The sequence below is a fragment of the Parasteatoda tepidariorum genome, chromosome 8 (genome assembly GCF_982258835.1).
Source record: "Parasteatoda tepidariorum strain Cologne lab strain chromosome 8, Ptep-v5.0, whole genome shotgun sequence".
Classification (NCBI taxonomy): domain Eukaryota; kingdom Metazoa; phylum Arthropoda; class Arachnida; order Araneae; family Theridiidae; genus Parasteatoda; species Parasteatoda tepidariorum.
In genome coordinates, this window is record NC_141762.1 from 97,680,580 (window position 1) to 97,707,248 (window position 26,669).

At 26.8% G+C, this 26,669-nt stretch overlaps 2 protein-coding genes and 1 long non-coding RNA gene across 3 annotated transcripts in view; 2 read left to right on the top strand and 1 right to left on the bottom strand.

Annotated features, from left to right (window-relative positions):
• Tmem214 (Transmembrane protein 214) overlaps positions 1–9,635 on the bottom strand; it is a 32,993-nt gene extending 23,358 nt beyond the window's left edge. The window contains exons 1-5 of the mRNA XM_043054168.3: positions 9,020–9,635; positions 6,095–6,279; positions 4,519–4,669; positions 1,548–1,679; positions 618–700 (exon numbers count right to left, since the gene is read on the bottom strand). Coding sequence (XP_042910102.2) covers positions 618–700; positions 1,548–1,679; positions 4,519–4,669; positions 6,095–6,279; positions 9,020–9,134 — 666 coding nt within the window. The 5' untranslated portion in view covers positions 9,135–9,635. The remainder of the gene's footprint in view (positions 1–617; positions 701–1,547; positions 1,680–4,518; positions 4,670–6,094; positions 6,280–9,019) is intronic.
• The window catches only part of LOC147806565 (uncharacterized), a 394,172-nt gene extending 372,219 nt beyond the window's left edge, over positions 1–21,953 (top strand). The window contains exon 2 of the long non-coding RNA XR_015435972.1: positions 21,791–21,953. This is a non-coding gene — a long non-coding RNA (uncharacterized LOC147806565). The remainder of the gene's footprint in view (positions 1–21,790) is intronic.
• On the top strand, positions 9,659–22,953 carry LOC107440717 (leucine-rich repeat-containing protein 58). The gene is made up of 4 exons (XM_016053745.5): positions 9,659–10,396; positions 14,535–14,751; positions 17,605–17,794; positions 20,447–22,953. Exons 1-4 carry the CDS (start codon positions 9,816–9,818, stop codon positions 20,641–20,643), a joined length of 1,185 nt encoding a protein of 394 aa, XP_015909231.1. The 5' UTR covers positions 9,659–9,815; the 3' UTR covers positions 20,644–22,953.
• The last annotated feature ends 3,716 nt before the right edge of the window (positions 22,954–26,669 follow it).

A 26,669-nucleotide genomic window follows, 5' to 3' on the forward strand; every position in this document is an offset into this window, starting at 1 on the left:
TAGAAATAAAGAATAATATTGATATTCCTTAATCCTAATAAAATCATAATGTTTAAAACTCAAAGAAAATTTATTTTTCTAAACAAAAATTTTCCAATATTCAGTAAACTTCAAAACACTACATTTTTCTTATTATATAAAATTTTATAAACTTTAAATTTTTTTTAAAGCTTTTCAACACAGTTATGAAAATTATGAGATTCTACAAAAATTGTACACATGTATTAAAGCTTATCAACTTTTAATCTTAACTAAAATATTTCTCAGGATTGTTTCTTTATAAAAAAATTTAGAAGTAGTAACAGCAAAATTTCAAAGATTTTTTTTTTCAATGAGAGTTTTATTCATTGATATTTTAAATCTCTGTTTAATGAAACAATAAATTTGAATTACTGTTGAAATTCTACAAAATTAGTTATAGATGATTGAATGGTACTGAATTTAATGCATTAGATGAAGCATGATATTATATATTAAAATTGGTCATTATAAAATATCCTGCATATTTAGTCACATTATTTAAGTGGAGTGAGATGGGAAGGTTTTACTGTACTTCCAAACATTTTCAATACATTCATACACTAATTTAATGTAAAATAATCCAGAGAAAAAGATACCTTTGAAAAATTGGATGACATAACTGTTGGCATTTCTTGAGCAAGACATTGAAGAACAGTAATATAGCCTACTATATGCTGACCTGAAAATAGTGTAGAAGATTGTTTTAAAAATTTGATTTCCAAAAATACTTAGCTAAACAAATTTATTTGAATTTTCTTACTGGCATAAATTGATATACGATTACACAGTTAAATGGTCGTTAATCAAGGTTGGTCGTTCTTAGGGGTTACCTCCATTGACTTAAAAATATTATTGAGGATACACGATTTTTTGCAAACGATTTTATTTTTAGTAAGTGTCATTTTCATAAAGAAATGCCATTTGTGTTGGCATCTTGAAAACTGTATTGATGATTAAACTTAATGTCCATAAAAATGACCCCTTATTATGAGTAAAAATGAATTTAAGAATTATGAATGATAGAAATATTTTAAATAAACAATTAACCTTTTTTTTAAAGTTTGTATTTAATTTTAAGTCAGAAAAATTAGCTTTAACAAAGTGAGAAGAAGTATATTTGCTTAAAATGCTAGGTTATTAATATAAGCTGTTAGTTTAGCTGTTAGTTTATAAGTTATTTTATAAGTTAAAAACCTTTCAACTTAGTAAAACATTGAATCTGAGATAAAAATTGCGATTTTCTTCTAACATTAAAATTTTATGCTTCCTAGCAAGACAATATACCAATTTTTATGAGAAATTTCCAACTGTAACCAGATAACTTCAGCAATTTCTTAACACTTTGTAAATTTACAATACAAAAAAAGAATTACAATTTTTCCTCAAAAACCCTGTAAAAATAAAATGCAATTATGATTCAAAGTAAGTTAATCTTGATGCTATAACATCGTCAAATTTCATGCCAACTGAGGTTATTACATGACATTGCTGTTTTCATGTTTACTATTATAGAAGTTCATATTTACCTTTTAATCCATCTTGAACTAGTCCATTTAAACAAAATTCATGAAAGATTTGAAGAGTCTGAGGAGCGCAACGATTATAAGTCTTTACAATATGCTTATAAACACCTTTCTTCAGCAATGAGCATGGATAACCTAAATTAAAGATAGCAAAATTTAAAAAAACCTGATTCAATTTGATAAAATTAAACAACCATTCATAGACTCATGTGCAGACATACAGAAGGGCAGAAATACATTTATCACTGTATAATTGTTATTTTAATTGATATAAAGAAATAGAAAGCATCTCGGTCAAATGATAAAATGAATTAAAAGTTTCTCAATTAAAGGATAAAAAAATAATTAAAAACTTGAAAAATTATGCATGTAATGAAATGTACAGATAAATTGTATATTGCATTATGTAAAAAACTATAATTAAAAAAATACAAGTATAACACAAAACTATGATCATGTGTAATGTGTGCCTGAAAACTTTGTGTGAGTAGACTTAGGAAATAAAAAATAATAATTTAATGTAATAATAATAAAATAGTAACAATGAATAAACAAAACTGTGCCTTCAATGAAGTGTTATAATTTTATCCCTTTTTATTCTTTCAAGGAGACATTATTGATTCCATAATTAAAATTAGTACATTATGATGATAATTCAAGGTGTAGATCAAACTTTTTCATCAGAAAAGAAGCACTTAAAAGATATTTTTAAGTATTTGCAATTTAATGAGACTACAATTAAAATCTTAAAAATTTTTAATACTATCCATGGACAGTCCCTCAGAAACAAACTACAAAGATTAAAATAACTAAATTAATTAGTATCTTTATTAAATCAAATGATTAAAAGAGACAAAAATTTGAAAGTGATGAAGTTCAAGACCCACATTAAAATGATGAAGTGAATGAGCTCCACGTCAAATTTTAAAACTACACATTGATCTATAAATTGAGCATTGCATATTGAACATATTGATCGATAAATTACATATTGATCTAGAAAGTACATATTGATCTATAAATAGGGTACATATTGATCTATAAATAGAGCAACACAGTAACTTCATCATCATGACGGTTAAGAAGACTATGGCCTTTACGAGTGAAGAAATGAACAAGAAACTTTAATTATTTATTAAATTTTTTCTCTTACTAATGGGGTAAAAAATGTGGTAATTTTTTTCGTATTTCCTGGCGACATTTGAGATGGCAAAGAAAAATTAAGCACATTTTACAAATACTCAATGAAAAAAGCACTTTTAAGCACTAAAAAAATATAAGCACCTTTAAGCACTTTTCAAAAATGTGGCGTATCCCGTAAGAAACTAAATTAAAGGAAATTATACACTTAGGAAATTTACAGAAGACTATTAAGAGAAGTCTAGCTTTTTTACAAAAGAATGCAAAATGAAAAAAAAAATTTGACAGGACATTGCAAAGCACAAAATTTTAAGACAAACCTAGACTAAACTCTTGAAAAATAAATGATAAAGATAATAAATAAATAAAATATACAGAAAAAATATTTAAAAAATAGCAAATAATTAAAATAAACTTATCTGCATTAAATTAAAAAATTTACATCAAAAGATAAAAATGCAGGACATTCTCTTCTGTTTGTGGAAAAGGAATATTTCAATACAAATTTAAAGCGATCATGAAATTCAAAACAAAATCAAAAAGATGAAAAAAAAACTTGATTTAGCAATCAAGAAATGTACTGAATAACAATATTCATGATTAAATGTTGCTTACTGTTGCTGAATAGTAGAAAATTCACAACTATATAATAATAGTTTACAAGATTTTTTCAAACTTTTAACAAAAGGCCTGCCAATAGATCAACTGAACAGAAAAATATAACAATTGAAAAATGATCGAATTATCTTTCAATGATGGAATGTAAGTAACAAAATTTTACTTAAAATGAGATTTTGCTATTACATAAACATATAGCTATTACAGTCGGAGCTGTTTATCTCCAATCTCATGGGATAAGTGAAAAATTTGAGATAGAGGTTTCGAGTTATACAGATACTTTAAAAAAAATTATATTTAATTAAGAAATTCTATTAAAAGAGCTTTTACTGCTTTTAGAAGAAAAATAGTGGCATTTCTGTTAATTCATTACACTACATACATTTATTAATATAAAAAAATTTTAACGGACATTTAACACTGAAAATAATTTTTTAAAGATATCTTTGCTTCGATTATTCTTTTAAGATTAGAAAGGGTAGCAAACCCCTCATAGCCAACATTTTCCTGGGATTCAAGAATAGTTTGTAGGAGTTCTACAGTTTTTTGTATTCCTTTCTAGTTAAAGAAGTGCAGGGATAGTGATCAAAATTCCAAGAAATATCACCAACCTGTTCATTCCTGCTTCCTGTGGGTTCACAAAATTCATCTTTGTCTGCAAGTTCTACTGATAAAGAAAGTTTTGCCGTTTGTGCTCTATTATTGAAAATTCGAGAAACGGGGGCTTTGAAAAAAAAAATCGACATAAACAGGGAAAACAATGATTTTAGACAGTAAATGTAGGGAATTTTAGAAATTTTGAGACTTCAAGGTTTCCGAGATAAAGAGATTCGAGATCAACAGATTCAACTGTATTATTAAAAAAAAGAGAGAGATTCAAGCAGCCAAAACTGATTACAGAAAACTCAATTTAATAGAAAAACTTATGGCTTCAAAAAAAATTTATTAGTGAATGATCCAATTAATAACCAACTTCGAAAACTGTAAATTGCTTGTACCATAACACAATATTTACCAACTCGTGGGTTAAAGATTTTATTTGATTAATTTTATACATTTTAAAGATAGTATGTAAAAAATTTTCAACAGTGAGGGTGTTTTTCAACAACTGGAATGAAATGATAAAACTTAAATAAAAGAGAGAAAATCACAAAAAAGGGGAGTCACAGCTGAGGAAGAATCTTGGAAAAACATAGTTATTAATGTAAAATACTACCAGCAGGTTTTGAAGTCCAAGCAGCAGCGTCAATGGCAATATCTAGTTTGACATTGAAAAATGTAGCTAAATCCTTGAGCCAAAGTAAAGGAGAATTCGGAAGCAAAACCTCTAGAGTAGCTAAATGATTCTTAACATCATCTTCAGAAATCTATGAAAAGAAAAAAATATACTTTATTCAATATTTCTGAGCACTTGAAACGAAGGTTTATATCAATTCTAAAAGTGCTTAATACGATAAATAGCCGTTTAAACTTCAATAGAAAAAACAACGATAACAGTGGGCAAAACAGCAAACACCCTGAATAACTTTTAATAAAATGAACAGATTTTAATTTATTAAGAATCAATCTTACCCACTTTTAGAACGCAAGTGAATTGCGCAAAAAATATTTTAAACAACAAAATCAGATGCAAAAAACAAAGAAGTCATTATTTTTTTTTTAATTTTCAAGAGCTAATTGATAGATTACTTTTAAATTTTTGTCATTTGAATCACACATTTAAATATTTAACTTTTCCCGCAGTTCCGGCTATTGATTTCCACATAATTTTTAAAATCCAATATTTTTACAGCAACTGAATCTCGAAGCGAGTCTGATTCGTGTGATGCCACTGGAGATTTCTTTTTGGAAGTTACTGCTAAGTATATAGTAAAATAATGTAAAAATGTTTACAATTAAAAACTCAGATTTGTGTGCTCATAATTAAAACTTTATAAGAATGTGCAAAAATTTTTTGATTTTCTCCATTAGTACTGAAGATATGACAGAAGAAAAAGTAAAACAAACATTAAGTGGTAAAACTTTTGTGGGTTAAACTATTGAGATCACATTTTCTAGATTGCTTTTACATTACTCCTACTTATTTCAAGGGCCCAGAATCAGTCGTAAAAAAGTATGTTTATTCAGAAAAAGTATGTTTTTTTTCTTCTCATTTTGTAATTTAAAATATTGCCTGCACTATAGTATCTATAAACGCTTCAAACCATTTATGATCAAATAATAGTATGCGAAAATCTGATCATTATATCAAAAGTTATTGTAAGTGCTGGGATTCAAACATACTGCAGTACTGGCAATGGCACGATCTGTTGAGGAAGAGAAGTATTTTTGCCATCAATAGATATTTTACCTTAAAAAAATAAATTAATTTTTTTTAAAAATTTCGTTAACATATACGGGTAAACAGGAGATAGCTGTAAAATACAGGAGTCTTCGTAAAAGACAGGAGACTTGGCAGATATGTTAATAAAGATTACCTACTAATAATAATCTTCTTGCTAATCGTTAACAAACTTAAAGACAAATATAATTTATGCATTATTATTAATGTTAACAACTGTAAGATAAAATTTAGTAATCTGAATTAAATTTCTAATTTAAAAGGAAATAAGTCTAATTTCAAAGGTGCTAGAAAAATTTTATGAATTCTTAATCTGGATCAATGAATCTGCAGGTAATTCATATTTAAACTATGTATAGGTTTGCTAGTTTACTTTTAAAAAATCTATAGATAATTTTAAATTTAAAAATACAACAACAAATTTAAGATTTTTAAATAGTATTTCCCTTACACTAGAACACAAATCTTCTAAAGAAGTCTTGGCTGCAGGAGCTTTTTTATCCACCTTTTTCTTATGAGGTCCACTTTTTTCTTTACTTTTAGCTGGTTCATTACTTTTTTGTTGTTTTGGAGGTTGTTCCTTCTTTTCTTTCTCCAAAAAGGCATTGAAAACAGTCTTACTTTCTGATATTGGACCTATATTTTTCAAGAACATTAAAAATACATTTTAAGAATAGATAGTTTAGTTTCAAAACTGAGTTTAAACTAATTCTAATGTAAACACATGAGATTGGAATAAAAAATTAATGACTTTTTCTAAAGTAAGAAACGAGAGTTAATTGGCTAATCTAAGAAAGGTTAATAATTAGACAATCTGAGAAATACTAATCAATTTTATTTTTATATCTTATAACTGTCGTTGAACAGCCGACCCAGTATTTGGATTTACGACTACTAATGTTCAACTCTATAGCCTTATAACTTTGAATTGAACCCAATCCAGAAGACAAGGGAACTCCTGGATCAAGTATTGAGAGAAATTTTGCCTTCATGGAGGACTTTTTGATGGAACTAACCCGTAGTGTTACATGAAGAGCAAAACCTCCCACGGTTAGCCAGACAACAAAGGGACTCTAACTCATGATCCATCTACGACTGAGGATATCTTACATCAAGAGCAGCTTTGATAAAATTATTAATTTTATTAAAGCTACTTTTTCAATAAATCAGATGTTATCTATTTTTAAAAAAATCTATTAATTTAATTTTACAGTTTACACAACTTAACTAAATTAAAACAAATTTATAAACAATTAAAGATTAGTTCAATACTACATACTTATATAGTAAGCAATCAACACACAATAGCATACTCATTTCAAACATCAAAAACTGCTTAAGTAAATTTTCTATTAATGCTATTCACGAAGTTTTATTTTCTTAAATGTAATTATTATTTTTGCAATTAAAAATGCATTTTAGTACTAAACTATGAACAATATAAATTTATTAAAAAAAATCTTATACATTTTTGTAACCTCAAATTAGATAAATAATAGTTTTTTAATACAGTTGAATTTGCATGCAATGAAAAAGAAATAACAACCACAATTCTCTGGGTGAATTAAAAAGTTCTTCAAATCATAATTTGCTAAAATTAAAATTATCAAATTTAAAAACTATATGAACAAAAATTTACTAGAAAACATTTAAAAATGGGCTCATTTTATTGTCCTTTAGTAACTTTGGGGAATAAAATGTGCTACCTTTATGATTATACAGAATCCAAATCTTTCAACAAAAAATAAGCTCTCTTTAAGTACTTTTGAAGCACTCAAAAAATAATTTTAAGTGCTATATACATTAACAAAATGCAAAAGAATTTCCGAAAAATGTACATAATCATAAAAAAATAACAAATTTCTGAAGAAAAAAAAAATTTTTTTTTTTTAATTATATTTGATATATAAAAAGATGAAGAAGTTTTTCGGTTTTATATCAGACTATGGAAAATATAGCCTGAAATCGAGCATATCTTTCAAAAAGCAGCAGAGAGTGCAAGAATCTCACCAAACGCAGCTAAGTATACGCACATGCAGATTCGGAGGTACTTCATCAAACATGTAAAATGATTGTCGCTTTTATAGGCTACATACTGACAGTACATCAAAATAGATTGTGTTTGAATGAATTGTAAAAATTTTGAATAGAACAATGTGAAAATCACACTTTTGCATAATACGTGGCAAAAATCGACACAGTAAAGAAAAAAAGTATTTCCAAATATGGGCAATTAAGCACTTTTTATCAACACACAATGAAAAAAAAAGCACCTTTAAGGGCTTTTTAAAAAAACGGAAATTTAAAATAAGCACCTATAAGCACTTTTTAAAAATGCTACGCTCCATGCTAGATTTATGAGCCATTTTTTGGATATTTCTCAAAGTAATGGCGCTAAATATATTATCTCTATCGCTCCTGATGGTGAAAGTAACAATTTCATTGCGAAGCTTTACACTATGTTCATGTTTTATCCTTTCCAAAGAATTTAATTATTTTACTTGTTATCAAGGTTGTCCATTGAATAGCTGAATAAACATATGATTTACAATTGATCGTAAAGAAAAATACAAGCAGGCACATAAGCAACAGAGAAACAAGCTTGCATCTTCTGGTCGTATATATTCTGAGTCATTATACAATAACAAACAATTTTTATTTCATTGGTTGCTTTGTGATTAAATGCATACATGGCAAATCTTCAAATAATACACACAGTTCATAAAATAAACGATGCTGTTAAATGCTTTCAAAAAGAATTTAATCTTCTTGAACGAAGATAAATATTTTCATAACACTTTATTTAAGTATTTTTCCAGAAGATAATGCAAAATTTGAGCAATATTCAAAATTTAAAATTGAGCAATATTCAAATTAATGTAATTTTATAGGCATTTTGATAATAAACTTATTCCTAAAAAAGTTGGCAGCAGTTGGAGGCCTGCAAGAAACTCAGGATATAACATGCAGTCAACTTCATGATTTAATGCATTAATTTTTACTAGATTAAAATCCGTTTGTGACTTTAGTGAATATAGTTATTGTGAACAGGTACTGATAAGGAAATATACCCAAAAATTTCTTCCTTGAACCTGAGATCTTATTAAATCAGGGCTCCTAAAACCATAATAATATTACAAACACTTCCAAAATGCAAAAATGACCGCATTTAAATATGTTGCCTTATTAATAAAACGAATATGCACCATATCCAAGATTCCATTATAGATTTATTGTATCTAATAATTAATAAAGAATATTTATTACAAATTCCAAAGAAACGGTTGCTATATTTCTTATATTGTACACATTTGTAGATAGCAATCAATATACTAAAGAGTAAGAGTATTTTAAAGGAAACTTGTGACCGATTTACCTGCTGTAACAAAAGTGGAAACTCCATTTGATTTTTCTTCTTTTTTAACTTCTTTCTTAGTATTTTTAGGTTTCTTAGCTTTTCCACCAACTACTTCCCATTGTCCTCCAGCCATAGTACTCAAACAAAATAATCAAATACAAATTATAATTCAATTATAATTAGCACTTTCCTCTTCTGTCATTCTACGGACACGACAACCAAACAGATGAACTTTAGGTTTCATTCGGTAGATCATTCTGTTTAAACTTACTCAATTGAATAATTCGATAGAAATGTTAAAGGACTGGTGAAGTATTGCTGATACTGACTGGTGAAAATTTTTACTTTACGAAATAGAACTGATAAAACTCGTGTAAACTATACAACACAAGGTGATATTTCGTACACGTCTAAAAAAAAATATTAAAACAACACCCATGAAAGGTTGCCAGACGTAATAAAAAAAACTATTAATATTTAATAAAATCAAGTTTAAAAAAAAGAAAATTTTCAAAATAATTCACTACATTTAGAATTGAAAAGGATGACATTAATTTGTTGAAAAACTTAAGAGTGATTAGAAATGTGCAGCGCAGCTACGTCAAAGCCACACCATTCAATTCCAATGATAGTTAAAAATTGAGAAAATTAACTGTAACTGGTCCCTTCTTGAAAATCATTTGATAAATAAAAGGCAATTTAATTGTCCTTAAAATTTTTAATCACTACAAAAATGTATCTCAACTAGTGAGATCCACATCATGTTTTAAATTTTATTCTCTTAAATCTACTTATAATCCTCATATAATATAAAATGGCTGAAGGATACAAGAAAGAACAAGTTCGTGATGAAAGCAAACCTGAGGAACTTTCACCTCTCTCCTTACGTAATAATGAAGATGTAACTAATTGGTCTTACTATCATAATCATGCTAATGAATTCTCATTAGATCTTTCATACTTGAATTTGGATGGAATAACTCTTCATCAAAATTTCGAAATATTCAAAAAACCTGAAGAAAGAGATAAAGATGAAAAGAGAGAAGTACATTTTATGTACATTCAACACAATAGACTGGATTTTATTCCCGAAAATATCTACAAATTTAAAAATTTACGACACATTGACTTGAGTAATAATTATCTATCGGAAATAAATGAAGCTATATTCGAATTAAAACACCTGAATATATTAATCGCTCGGAACAATTTTCTTGGTGATTATTCCTTACCAAAGAAACTAGGTTCTCTACCTCATCTAGAAGAATTGAATTTGAGTGGAAACCAATTTAAAACGATACCTCCAGAAATTATAGACATTCAAAGCTTGAAATCATTATACATGGGTAGTAATCAGTTAGAAGATTTGCCTAGAGATATCTGGAAGCTTGAAAAGTAATGTTGCTCTTTATTTCTTCATTCCTATGTAAAGTACGTTCATATTTTTAGTTTCTTCTCTAAGATAAATTCAGTGATTTGTAATTATATTGGACATTAAATTTAAACGCATTGTATTGGTTAAAAACTGAGGCTTTTTTTATTTATCAATTATTTTTTTCTTTTTTTATATAAGGAATGAAGTTGAAAAAATGTAAACTTAAAATACCTTTTTTTACTTTATTTACAATATTCTAAATTATCAAAATTATTTATTGTTAATTAATGCATGATGAATAATCTTATTTTGATTGCACTATTTTTTCTTTTTTTTTTTTGTAGTACTTCTCTTAATTTGTAAATAAGATATATTATTTATATTTTTACCAATACATGAATTTGATGCATAAAATAAAATATGTTAATTTAAAATTTGATGAATCATATTCAAATGCTTAATGTCTTTTTCAACAGGGTTAAATAATTTAAATTTACTTTCTTTTTGATAAAGAATTTTCTTTTTCTTATCATTGATTAATAAAAGTTTTTTTTAAAAAATATTGTTGAATATAAAATATACAAGGCTAAGAAATTTTGAGTTAGTGTACATTTTATATTGTTAATGTTAATATACTCTTAGTATATTGCTGCATTAATAGGTTTGAATTGGCAAGATTTCATTAATGAATTGTTTTAATTTTAAGCACTTGTGGAAGGCATTTTAAATATCTTATATTTTTAGACTTTTCAGAATGCTATAAAGAAGAAAATGAAAGTTTAATGCCTTATATATATATATATATATATATATATATATATATATATATATATATATATATATATATATATATATATATATATATATATATATATATATATATATAATAAAACAGTAAAGAAAAAGAATGTTACAAAATCTAGGATTTAAAATTTTTACCTATTCTTAACTTTAAAGCAAAATCTTCGAAACCACACTTTATTTTGTATTTTTTTAATCTTCAAACTTTATGCAATAGTAAAAAGAAATACTCTGATGTTTAAAAAAGAAAGCTACATTAAAATTAAATTTAGTGTTTTCCTTTTTTTAAAAAATAAATCTATGAGGTAAGTTATTCCATCTGAAATTATTTGTCTGATTGGTATTAAAATAAGTGTTTGTGTAAAGTAATACAAATTATTTTGTCATTTTAAAATTAAAGATTTGTTGAATTCTTTCATTTTTATCATGAACTCTGGATTTTATTGATTTTTATCTCATAGTTATCAGTATGGCTCTTTTAGTCTTCCTTGCATACCTTCGATTTTAATTTTCATATTAATGTTTGTTTCTGTTTATTTTTCATAATTTTTGTAATTACTTTGAAGAAATTTTAAAAGTACCTCAGCGGAAAAGAGAAAGCGTGAAATAAATTTTAAGAATATTTAAATTTTTTTTTTTGTAGAATGTACTTATACTTTTCAGAAATTAAACACTAACAACTTTGGTGCCTTAAAGACTCTGTGGCAGAATCACAGCAACATTGGCTCTTTTAGCAGAAAGAATTTTTATTTGGAAGCCAAAATATTTTGTTTTCTTTTCTGTGAAATTTTTTGAAAGATTTTTGTTCTTCATGACATTACTTTCAAAATATGCAAATTTGTAGTTAAAGAATTAGTAAATCAATGTAATATATTTGTCACTCTACTTTTTTTATTATTTTTTTTTTATATATTCTGTATTTACGTATTTAAGCATATTCTGTATTAACTTTCCACTGCGCATTCCAGTGATAAAATGATCTCTCTTGGATAAGTATACAAATATTATAGTTAGTTCTTATTTTAATTATCTATTTATTTTTAGTATAAAATAGGTATAAATTGCATCACTCCTTAAAACTAAATATAACTTTACGCTTTGATAATGTTTGCAAGCATTATTATTAGCATTATTTTTCTTAATTTTTGAATTACTAAAAAGGATCAATATGAAGATAACTGATCCAAGTAAATAGATAATGCCATGTAATTTTATTATAGGTACATAAATATAGATAGATATTTAGTATATTTATTAAAGCGTATATAAATACTTAAGTACATAAAATAATTAAAAATACATAAAATATTTGGTATATGAAAGCATTTAAAATATGCACTGAAATATATACTAAATAATTGCTCAATTTACTTTGAAACTTAGGAAAACAAAGTATGAATTAAGTTACTTTGCATTTCTTATTCGTGCATTTGAAGTACAATTTTCCATCTGATGTCTTTGCCTCTCCCTTTTTGCTGTTGTATGTCCAATAGGATCGTATTCACTGCAGCAGCAGAGGTTGATTTTTTCATTTGCCGTCTACTCGATCTAACTGGCCTTTTTTTTCAAATATGCTACGACAATCTCACTTCGAACATACTTGATTGAAATATGCTCCTTACTCTCTTTTTTTTTTTTTTTTTAAGAATTTTATACAAAATGTAAGCATTCACTACCTGCATGTCTATCATTCTTGTAAATAAACGCCAATTCCATTTTTGCCCCTTATTGATTTAGTGTGCCTTTCTAAGAAACAGGTATGTTGATCCCCCCCCCCCCCATGAAAGTGTTGTACTCGCGTATGATTTCTTATTGCGGCACAGGTACTCTTTCCTTTTGCACCTTACACCACCACATTGTTTGCCCCCACAGAATTTGTTTATCCGAAATTTGTTGCAAATGTAATTGATTTATTGTCATTCCATCCGAATCCTGTTCATCAACCTCAGGAGGAATTGAAATGATAACTGCCTAAATTTGTTCGAGAACAAATATTCCTGAGCTATTGTAAGGAATCCCATCTGATTGTAAGAAATTTACGGGATATAGTATTGCATTGAATTGTTAAAGAAAAATACGAAGATTTGAAAAACACTTACTAGGTGAAATAATTTACTAAAATAAAGGAAATAATATTTAAAAATGTCTGCTAATTCTATATTTCACTTACTCTATCAAAATACAAACACGTATGCATAGTTAAATGAATAAAAACAAATTCTGGAAAATTCTTCAAAATTTGTCTGAAATGTCCAGTGTCCTCAATTGAGGACAGTTAAATGTAATGTTATATAAATAGAAAAGAAGCAGTAAAAAATTAATTTAGATTTATATGTTGAAATATACTCTTAAGAGAAAAACTGTAATAAATAAAATAATTTGCCTTTATTTTACTTGATATGACTGAATTCAAAGAAGAGGCTTGTATGAGGCTAGAAAAATCACAAGATGGTGATTCAAATAACAAACCAAATATTGCAGCATATTTAATAAAAATATTGCGGATGTGTTCATAGTGCTGCCAACTATCTTCCCAGAAGAGAAAAATTTTTTTTAAAATAAAAATAAAAAATTTAGATAATGTTTTATTGACTGTCCTCAATTGAGGACAGTGAGCCTTAATGGATTAATATTTTACTTGATGCTCGAAACTTGCACTAATTCCACCATGCATATATATATTGTATTTTGATCATTTTTTTAGCTATCATTGCTATGACTGGTTTTTTAAAATCTCTATATCTTTTATTGCTTAGTTATTGCTAATATTCTCATGCCTTGGTTACGCATATTCTCAGTTTGTAATATTATTACAACGCTCCGTTTGTGCCAACATCATCGTAAATCCATGCAGAGTTTAGTTGCTTTTTTAATCAGTTTAAAGATTGTATTGAGCAAACAAATTTTAATACAGTGGGGAACCGATTATCCGGAACGGTCGGGACCATCGCTATTCCGGATAACTGATTTTTCCGGTTTTCTGAATCGCTACAAAAAGCCGTTTTTTTATTGTTGAACCCAACTAAAAAAAAAAAAAAAAAATTGGAAATAATCTTAAAAATAAGAAAAAACGCTGAAGTAATACACCAATGATTATTTCCAAATGATGGTAAGGTAAACATCGTTAAAAAAAGAAAAAAAAATCGTAAAATCTTATGAGGGAAAAAAAAATTTTTTAAAAAAAATGGCGAGAAAATTTATCGAATTTCGTTCCGGTTTTTTGGTTTTCCGGTTTTCTGATTTCCGGATAACGGGTTCTGTACTGTACATTAATTTAACTTAACTTTCATTTAATTTTTTTGTACACTAACATTAAACTTTTTATTCAGTCTTTTTAATTGTTTTGATTATGTTTAGGTTGGAAATTCTGTATCTAGGAGGAAATAGTCTTAAAGATATTCCAGCAGAAATGGGTCGTCTTCATCATTTAAGATCTCTTGTTTTATGTGAAAATCAACTGCAGAGCCTTCCATCAACTATATCATGTTTGAGACGGTTACGATCTCTTTCCTTGCATAAAAACCAACTTACCACATTACCTCCTGAAATTGTTACACTAAAAGGACTGGTTGAAGTAATAATTAATGCTAATTATTATTTATTTGGATTTGCTTATAAAGTATTGAAAAACTCTAATTATTAATGGAACTCAGAGTTGGCATGGTCTGAATAGGTTAATCCACGGTTTAAACCAAAAAATGTTTAAAAAAATAATGGTTAATTTTTGAACAAGAAACAAAATGAAGACAAGTTTTTGCTTTATTAAAATAAATGTTTTATAATTTTTAATTTCGCATAATTTATCCTTATACAAAAGCATAATTTAGCAGTATTTTATGGATAAGGTTTTCAGTTTTGTTATCCAATAAGTTGTGCAGCTTCAAATGTTATTAATCTTTTCCTATTATATTATATTATTTTTCTTCTTTTAATAATTTAAAGTAAATAGTATAAAAAGTAACAAATATTTATTAATATATGTAATTATTATGTGTACATTGTTTACACATATAATCTTTTTACTAATGTTCAAAGTTTTAGACACTTTAAGACAGTTTTAGTCAGTTTAAGACAGTAAAACCTGCATGTTCTGTCCAAACCCAGTTTAGGACATCCAAAATGCCGACCCTGATTGGAACCTGATTCAATCCCAATATAATATTATTCTAGAGTTGTGATTTCTACTTTTTCAAATTTTTTTAAGTATTATTTTTCCGTTACATGTCTGAAAATGTTGACTCATGCTATTAAAATCGTGAAATAAAACTTTAAAATATTACACAGATTAAAATCTGCAATTGGCAATTATGATTTTTCTGTATGACTTGGTAGGAAATCTTTATTAATTTAAGTAAATTTATTTGTTTTGTCATTTTAGTTAAAGGTTTCTATGATCAGTTTTACTGTTTAATTCAATCATATATATATATAATATTTTATGTATTGATAATTTTAACCTTTTTGTAAGTGTTTCGTAATTTTAACCTTTTTGTACATTCTTTTGCTGAAAGTTGCTACTTTTTATTCTGTAAACCAAGGAGTAAAAGTTCTCCATATATTTTGACGAAATTTTGTCTTTTTATTAATCAAAGGCTGAATAAGATAAAGCAAGACATTTTCCAAAACTAATAGCTAAATTAAATTAAAGAAAATAGGTAAATCGAGATTCAGCAGAATCATTTTTTGCAATAACAAAGAAATCATCAATAGAATTTTTTTTTTTTTTAAATCTCGAATTGTGTGTAGAGTTTAAGTAAACTGGTATTAACTTAGGTAAAATAATTTTTTTTTTATGTAAAAATTTTAATTTAAATGTTGAATGAGTGAAAAAATACCTCAAGCTTCTGTTTTATTTTAATAGTTTTTGATTTCAGAATCTTAACAACCTTCACTTCGGATTTAAGCAAATAATATATTATGTAATAAATTAACTATGCTCAAAATAGTTTTTTAAAGTATCATTCTTTTATTTTAAATTTTTTCTTTTATTTATTTTATTTGTTGTAATCTTATGCATACTTGTAATCCAGTTAAAATTCTATTTGAAGACTTAGATAATTTTAAAAGGAAATAAGCAAAGTTTGCTTTTCCTAATGCTAAAGTTTGATGTTTACAAAAATGTTACTTTTATTTTAACCATATTTTCTTATGTTTTTTGTGAATTTGTTCATACCTTTTATCTAATTCAAGGTTGTTGTACTAGCTTTGAAATTCTGTAACCACTCTTTAATCTTTTTTTCTTTTTTCCCTGCCGTCAAAGGAACAAAAAATCTGCTGATTCAAACAGTTTTTCTGTATTTTTTTTGTCCTTATAAAACCTATAATATTTTTAATTGATTTATGAAAAAAAAAAGATTAAATAGAAATAAAATTAAATTACTACTACTATTGAAACTAAAGTTGGGAATTAACTTGACTGACTTGATTAACTTATGTTTAATAGAAATCACATTATATAAAATTATGCTCATTTAAATATTTCTCTCAATTAGGTTATTATTAATTAAAATTAGTCAAAGCAATTAACTGATTGTATAAAATAAAATAAAAAAAATATACTTCAGTGGTTATGTCATTCGGGTCAGTTATGGAATAGAGCATGGTGAAAAAAAGGTTTATTAAATAAAAAAACGAGTAATTTTTTTCTTTTTTTAAATAAGTTTTTTTATTTTATGTTGAAATAGCTAGGATAAAAACCCCATGGCAGAATTTTGGGATATTTTTGCAGAAAGATTTTTCATTTGGAAAGGGGAAAATTTTGGTTTTCCTTTCTGCATAATTTTTCTAAAAAAAGTTTTTATTTTTATTTTTTAAAGAATCCTATGTGAGTTATTCCTGATCTTTATTTTGAGAGTTCTGCACAGATTTTCTGATTTGTAATTTATTTAAGAATTTTAATTTATCATCGTTTAATTTTTTTACGGATTTTAATTTGTGTAATGATTTACAAAATTCGAAATTGTATTTTTCCACCTACAAAATGCGAGCATATTGCCTATAATATTTGAATTTAAGAAAAAATATTACTTTTGCAATTTAAAATTTTTTGTACATTTTTATTCTTATACTTTCTTCTGAAAATACAACATTTCTGTTACTTTAAATTAGTAATTGTTATAATTGAAAGAATCTTAAGGAGAAATATATATTAATGCCAGGCTTGTTGCAGAAAGCCTGAAGAAATTCTGCCACAAGGGATGAAAAGATTGTTTAGTAATTAAATAATCTAATGTTTCTGTTTGCGAAAAGTGCATATTTCTTTCATGTATCATATTTAAAAGGAAATATGTTATAAAAATCTAGTTAAAGTGTAGACTTTTTATATTCTAAGTCTCCCTACTAAGCTGTTATCTTTCATAAATTTAATTCATGTGACTGCAATTTATTTATTTATTTTAGTTCTAATTGGTGATATTTTTTCTTCCAGTTAAGCCTAAGAGACAATCCACTTGTGGTGAGGTTTGTCCAAGAAATGACCAATGATCCTCCTTCTTTACAAGAACTAGCCGCCAGGAGTATAAAATTATTTAAAGTTCCTTACAAAGACAGAGAGTTGCCTCGTAGTTTGGCTCTTTATTTGAAAAGTGCTTGTAGGTGTGTTAATCCTAAATGTGGTGGTATGTATTTCAAATTAATCATTCTTTAATAAACTCAGAATTTTGAAATTGATTTATAGAATAAGCAAATTTCTCGCGGTAATCATTTTTTAATGTGAGAAAAGAAAAAAATATGATTCTCGCTTTCTTGCGCTATAGTGAAAACACTGTATAAACTCAAATAAAAAAGAATAGTCTATAATGCTCGCAGAATAAATGTGTAAAATAACTACATATATACCTATTTTAATGAGTAATATAAATTTGAACTAAGTATTTTAATTAAAGAAAATTTATAGGGTTTAAGCAAGAACCAAAATTTTAAAATAAACTATTATAATACATATTAAGATTTAATATTTTGTAAAGTGAAATTCAAATTTTTTTTATTGCTCCAAAAAAAAAAAAAAAGAATTATATTATCGAAGCTTTATCCCATTAAAATTTACACAATTGTTATTACATCTTTATTTTATCACAAGTCAAACATCATAACCCACTGGCGGTTTAGCAAAAATTGGGAGAATGTGTGTGTGTTTCTCCCCTATCTACCATTTCCTATATAATAACTTGGAAAAACTTGTTTTGCTATGCGGAGAAGACTAGGTTAAAATACGACTTTTTACATGCCGAACCGTCGTTTGGTTAATAAGTTAATTAATGGCAAGGTAGTAAATAGGTTTTTTCTATGAATAAAAAATCATGACAAATTTTAAATTATAACAAATTAATGAAAAGAAAATTTGCTGTGATAGTTTTTATTGCCAAGTATTTTAAAGTCTGGAATAGTTGTTGAAATCTTCAATATAACGTTATCTTCGGCATCCAAGCTGTATTTTGTTTTTGCTGTAGCACACAAAGATCTTTCACTAAAGTATCATTCACAAGTTGTTCTCTTTCTTTTGTATGAAATTCGGTGATGTTGCTGTCTTGAAAAAGGTTTTAAATTCAAGATCCATTTTTTTTTTTTTTTTTTTTTAAACTGAAAAATATTAAATAAAAATTTTTTGCTGATCTGATTGATTTATGTTTTTATCAAGATTATTGTTATAGTCTGCTAAACTAATTTACAAATGAGGAAAGTATTCAATACTTGCAATCTGATTTTGATCAAAATTTCAATTTGAGTGGTGTCCATTTTAATTTGTACCATGAAAATAATAATACTTGTCCCTTGCAGCGATGTGTTACGCTCATTGAAAGTGGTAGGAATATCTTACTGGATCGAAACTGTGTCATTTAATTTTCGTGCCAATTGAGGTACGTGTTCGGACCAGAAAATTCTTTAATCTTTTAATTTGTAAAATCTTGCCAACATTTTGCCATGAAATAACCAAAAAAAACTTAGTACGCAACAGTAGTGTTTTAAACTTCCCATACTTTCCGTAATAAATTGAAAAGTCTTGGATTTAATGGCCTTGATTTGATAAAATTTATAATTTTATGCTCACATATGAATCTTTCAAAAAACCTAATGAAAATTTTTTTAAATTCTGTCAAATAAGTGGGCACCTAAGCCAAAGAATTTAGACTAATATGTGACCTAATTCATCTTGATAAATATATTTGAAGCAAGTAGCTTCTACAGAATTTAATATTTTATTTTATCTATAAAATAATTATTTTATAGATAAAAATTATTATTAAAATTTTACTAACATTGTATTTTTTTGTTCTATCAGTTTTTTAAGAAAATAATAGCAACTACACTGATAGCATTATGCAAAAACTATGTTTTATGAGCTAAAAAATTACACCAGAAGATTACTGTGTGTGTTATCATATATGATTTAATAGTTTTTACAAGAAAAGCATTGCATTATATAAATTGCTCATTTAACTTGTTTCTACTTATAACAAATTCTAACATTCATTTCCAATTTTTGTACAAATTGAAGAGCTAACCAAAATTTTATTATAAATCAACTCTCCTCTTGGATTATAGCATTATATAATTTGTTTGGCTTCATTTAATTTTTAAAAAAATTGTCAAAATTGTGTACTGTATCAGAGATGATTGTGCTCCGGAAAAAAATCCAGATTTCCGGATGTTTCGCTACCGGTGACCCGGAAATCCAAGGTCTAGAAGTCTCACGAAATTGTCGATCACATTTATGTATAAAAATTCTTGTATATTTTATTTAAAAATGTTAGAACTAGGATTTATACTTGGCATCTCTTTCATTTGTAAATATTTGTTTATAGTAGAATAATAAATTAAATTACAGACAAATGTAAACTTATACATTTAAATTATACGGCATATAATTTATTCAGTATTTCATGTTTTGAAAATATCAATGATTCAAATTTATAAAGAAATTTTTTTGAGATGCGTCATTACGGATTTTACTCAGGATTTTTCAGTTGGGCCCACAATCACCCCTGCTGCATAGTAAATGAATTACAAGAAGAATTTTTTCCACTTATAGTTAATCCTGCCGAATTCCGCTTGTAGTTTCCTGCTTATAGTGAATTCTGCTTATAGTTAATCCTGCCGAATTCCGCTTGTAGTTAATCCTGCTTATAGTGAATTCTGCTTATAGTTAATCCTGCTGAATTCCGCTTATAGTTAATCCTGCTTACAGTTAATCCTACTAACTATTTTCTCCATTATTTGCATACTATTGAATTATAACTTTGCAAGTGTTTTACAATATTATTTCTTTTTAGGTGTGTACTTTGATGCTAGAGTTGAACACATAAAATTTGTTGATTTTTGTGGCAAGTACAGACTGCCATTGTTACAATATTTATGCTCTCCTATGTGCAGCACATCTTCCAATTCCAGTGGTCAGAGCGACACTAATAGCTCAGATGATGACAGCGATATCCCAGAAAGCAGATTACGAAGAGTTCTACTCGGTTAAAATAAAAATCTCTCAATTTTTTTGGTGACATTTTGTTTATTAGGTACAGTTAGAGTTGACAAAGTGTAGTTTATTACAGCAGGGCTGATTGTGCTCCGGAAAAAATCAGGATTTCCAGATTTTTCGCTTGCAGTGATCCGGAAGTTTCCAGAGATCGACGGTCCTGATGTTTAAAAAAATCATTGATCACAGAAGTTTCCGGAAATCAAAATTTCAACGGTGGAACTTGACCACTGTTTATTTTATTTGTTTGTAAGGGAGAGCCAGATGCTTTGTAAGCTTATATTCATGATTAATATTCATTTTTTATCAGTAAATAGTTGTGTTATGATCATAAACTCAAGAAAGAAAGACTTATTTGTAAATTTTAATTACTTCTCCAGGTCATCATAGGTATGTGTAAAAGTTTAAATATATTTTAAGTAAACTAAGAAATATTGAGAAAAAGGGAAAAAACTTTGTTTAAATTTTTTTCTAATTTTTCAATTTAAGCAGTTTTTTTTTTTTTTTTTAACTCAAGAAATTTTCCGGAATTTTGACTTGGGCCCACAATCACCCCTGTTACAGCATCCAATTACTTTTACGTCATAATTGCTGTGCTTTTAGCTCTGGTCTCTATATCTTTATTAAAGCATTAAATAAAATTTTGGTTAATGAGTATAAAATTTTTATCCTGTTTTTTTATTATTATTATTATTTAAGGGTGTGTAGCGTTTTTAAAAAGTGCTTATTTTTTATTTACTTTTATTAAAAGCCTTTGAAGGTGCTTATTTAATTTGGGGTTTGAAAAAGTGCTTAATTTTCTATCTTTGGAAAAAAAAATTTTGCTTTTTTTTTTTGTTTTTTTTGTTGCAGTATTGATTGTTGTTCTAAATTACAAAAAATGCGCGATTTTTACAATTTTCTCTACAATGTTTATCAGAAACTAGTTATTTTATCATGATCATGTTCAGTTTTTTAATTTTATTGATTTTATGTTTATAAATTAAGAACTTTAAACGCTAGAATTATTATTTTTTTCTTTCTTTCTTTTTTTTTTTTTTTTTGCTGCACAGATCCTAATTATGAATTATTTTTTTTCTTTGGAAAGTGCTAAAAAATATTTTTGAGTGTACTCAAAAAAGTACTTTTGAAAAGTACTCAAAAGGTGCTTATTTTTTGTTGAAAAATCTGGCTACGCACCCTGTATTTATTTTTTCTATTTAAAATTCTTGTTTTTCCTGCAATTTTTTTAATAGAAATTAACTTTACGCTCTATATAGTTCATTGTTGCATATAATTTGATTGTTTGTGTAAGCACCCTTTAAAAATATATATATATATAGATATATCTTTATAGTTTAGATTTTAAAATCTAAGCTGCTAAAATTCTGATTGCATATTGTTACTTTCAATCGTGGTTCAATATTAATAGTATATAAAATTGAAATTGTGATTGTTAATTATTATTACCTGTAATCAGTTACATTTTGTTCAACTCTGGCTACTGAAATGAAAACACTTTAGGGGAGGCTAAGTTTTAATAGTCTAGTTTAATAATCTGTTTACCCTAAAATCATCTTACAGATTATGCAGTTATTTTTAAAGAATTTATTTTCTATGATTAGAATGTTTTTTTTTTTTTTCGTACTAAAATATATATATATATTTTTTTTAAAGTACATTTTTGAGAAAATAGTTACTTATGTTGTGGAATAATTTCAAGCTTAGACTATAACAATGACTATATTGAGAGGGATAAAAACTTTTAGTCAAAAATAATTTTTCCCCAATATAAAGTACAGCAAATAATGTTAAATAAAATATTGAATATAATATTAATGGTATTAATAGGAGTATACAAAGATCTGAAATTATTTTCATTTATTTACTTTGAAAAAAAATTTTAAATTGTATCATGCATCATCGTGTTATAGACTGAAAATTTCGATGAATTGATTCTTACTTACAATTAAAATTATTTTTTTGAACCTTTCATTATATATAATGTGTTTATCATTCTTATATATTTAGCATTTTGTTATTATGAAGTTTATTTTGTTAGTTATATATTTTTATGAAATAGTTCAAATATATTTTTTTTCGTTGTATTTTTACATTAAAATAGTCTAAAATGCTTTTCTCTTTTTTTTTATTTCTGTATTGATAGTGTAAATTACTTGTAATTCTTCTAACTCGAATGTGCAATATTTTGAGTCTTGTAACAATATGTTTTTGTTAAACATGCGACTACATCTCTTGTAAAATCAAAATTAGATTGACATGTGTTTTTACATTAGGAATTTCTAATAAAACAAAATATCTTACTAATTTCTATTTTTTACTAATTTTACGAGCGCTTTATTCATTTTCACTATATTTCTTGACAATTTTAATTTTGGGTATTTAGGTTAGATAACCAAACTTTTTTATCACTTTGATTAGTTAATAGAACATTATCCTGTTGAAGAACTCTTTCATGGCAATTCACCTATACAAAAGTGATTTTACTGTGTGTCTTTAAAGGGAACTCATCCAGACTAAAAGTCTGGGACTGTCTGCTGCGATGGTTACAAACGAGAGCACATTTCCAATGGAGGAAAGAAGGTGTCGATTGGTTTACTCACGACGACCTACGCTAAGATTAAAACAAAACTATTCACCCCACACCCCTATTCACAGTGGCTTTTCCTCGTATCTATAGTACCTGCCAGGACATGAGACTGGTGTCTGGAGGAGTTCTCCTGAAAGCCGAAATATAGCAGGGGCGTTGTACTTCGGGGGTATCCCGGAATTCAGGGTTTTTCGTATCATTCTTCCGGGTTAAAAAACTAGAAGCAGAAAATGCTAGTTTTGCACAAATATCGCAAAATTCGGCATATTTCAAGACCATTGGTTCACAGTCTTCGTGAATCAAAAACTTACATTAATAAATTTTGATGTTCACATGCATTCTTCAACCAATTACGTCCTGCGTTATTCTTCTGCCAATTAGATTGTTTTGGTTTGGCTGATTTTTGCCATTTTGAATATTTGGAACATTGCCGGAATCTGCTAATATGGCTAATCTTATTCACATGATGTTAATATTAAGCATCGATTTTTGTATTTACTTGATTTAAAAGATTACGCTTTGTTATTTGTATTCAGGCGATTTAAAAACCTGACATCATGACTTGAATTCACACGTTTTCAAAACCAAATATAAAGATTTGTACTCGTGCAAGTTTAAAATCTAATGCCGCTTTTTGTATTCACACGTTTTAAAAATCCTATTTTGCAATTGGTATTCACACGTTTTTAATTTCAAACATCGAATTTTGAATTTCTGTAAGTGATTTAAAAACTATGCATCGCAATTCGTATTCAGGAGATCTGAAAATTATGCACGGGGAATCGTATTTAAATTATTCAAAAAGTCAATATCACAATTTGTTTTTAGAGTCTAATATTGCAATTCTTGTGTAAGAAGCAAATTTTTTCTTGAATTAGTTGCTCCAAAGTTGTGATATATTTTGCATTAGTGGGTATATTAATTATAAATGCAAAGAAAGTATGTTAAATATGAAGCCTATAGATTGATTTTTCGCACATAAAATTTTCAAGGTTTTTCACATTTTCCACAATTTCCCCTGCTATAGGTAAACCTAGTGTGAACCCTGAGATACAAATTCTGAATTTTTTTTTTTTTCTTCAAAATATCGAAATGCAAACAAATTATGGTAGGATTATGCAATAAGCAAGTAATCCTGCAATAATTTGTTTATATTTTGTTACATTTTATTCAGCATTTTCATCTTCATGGTTTACTCTTGATATTAACCAAAAAAAAATTTTTATTAAACTTTTAAATATCAATGGAAGTAAAACAGAATTTTACAGTGAAAATTTTATTTCCCGGTATTGCATTTTCTTAATCAGAAAATTAATTATAGACGAAGTTTCTATAGAATTGTGTTAGTTGATTTGTTTTTAACTTAGTATTATTTTAATATAGTTCCGTTAAAATATGCTAAATACTCGAAACAATCTCAAGAAAGAACAGAGCATCAAAGTTGAGAAGTTTTACCTGATCCTCTGTATTTCCAGGACATAGCTCCATCCAACTATCACATGCTTTTTTATCATGGAAAACAATTTTCTTATAACACAGCTTTAAGGCAAAGCTGTATATAGCTATGACTATATTCAGCTATATACATAGCTATAGCAATACTATGTACAGCTTCAAAACTGAGATGTCAAACAGGATATGGAGATAAACATTTTGCTAATTTTAGAGCTTTTATTGTGTTGGAAATAGATAATTGAAGCCAGGAAATATTTTACGTGATAAGATAAATTAAAACAGTGTTGCCGGTTCTTGCCGAATGCAATCAACGGGCCGAGATGATTTAAAAATAATATTTCTTTCATAACTTTGTAGTATCCATTGATAACCATGTGGGATTATCAATACACAGCAATTAGTTTTCTCTAAATTCTATTTTTTACTCTACCCTGACTTCCAGGAATTATCAAAATATAGTTCTATGACCTGGAAAACACATCATGGTGTGGAGAGTTTTTAAAAAGTGCTTAAAGGTGCTTGTTTTCGTTTTTTAAAAGCACTTAGAGGTGCTTTTATCATTGGGTACTTTTTAAAAGTGCTTTATTTTTCCCTTTTCGAAAATGAGAATTTTTTTCTTTACCATGTCATGTTTCGCCACATATTATGCAAAAGTGTGCTTTTCACATTGTTCTCTTCAATGCTTTCACAATTCATTAAAACACAATATGTTTTAGTGTACCGTCAGTCCATAGCGTGTGAAAGTGCCCATCATTTTACACGTTTGATGAAATATTTCAGAGTCCGCATGTGCTTCTACTGAGCTGGGTTCAGTGTGATTATTGCACTCTCGTGTGCAACTCTGCTGCATTTTGCAAGATATTCTCAATTTCAAGCTTCATTTTTCGCCCTCTGAAATCGAACCGAAAAATCTCTCGATCATTTTTCTAATGGCTAATATAATCAGGAAAAGAGGTCTTTGTCAAAAACTAGTTATTTTATCATGATCATGTAAAGTCTTTGAAAATTATTTTGCATTTTGTTGGTGTACATAGTGCTTAAAAATATTTTTTGAGTGCTTAATCACTTAAAGGTGCTTATTTGTTGTTGAAAGATTTGGCTACGCACCCAGTAAGTTGAAAAATATAACAATAATTTATGTTATAATTTTCTTTTCCTCAAAAAAAAAAAACTAATTTTTATTTAATATATTAATATTTGGAAAAACCAAACTAGATTTCCAAAATTTAGATAAGGTTGCTTTCTTCAAACGATTAAACACTGTATTCAAATAAAATAAAAAACAATTTAAGAATTTTTTTTAAAAGAAAAAAAGAGGTAGAGGAAAAAGATCTGATGACCATAGTGATTCAAAAATCATACATTAACCTTAACATCTACTTGTTATTTAATTTTTTAAAAAATTAGTGTTTATTAAAATTTTTTTTAAAAATAAAGCTTAAATATTAATATTAACTTATAAAAAATAATAATATTAATATTTTTTAAAAAAATAAGTGTCAAACATTAATAAATAAAATTTAAAAAAAAACAATAAGTATTAAGGGACTTTAGATATAAATGATTCAGCAAATAAAATTACATAGAGATAAAAAAAAAAAAAAAAAAAGTTGCATTTGTGTTTGAAAACTATTCAGTGGTGATACAAGATAATTTCCACTCACTAAGTGTTATGCAATAGATAAAAAGGTTAATTGATTTGCCTGAACAAATATTTGATAAAAGATAAAAATAGACTAAGATGTAAAAAAAGTGACGACTCATTCTTACAATCAGCTTTGAAGTCTGATATAAGTCCAAATAAGCTCATTAGAAAAGAAAAATAATTCCTTATCTGAAAGCAGTGTCATAATTTGAAGTATAGATGGCCTTAGAAGATATGCTAATATGGCAAAAGTTGAATTATAACTTCTTCCCAGCACTGATACTTGATGTTGTTATTAAAAGAGTTTATTTTGCCAGTTAATTCGGAGATGCT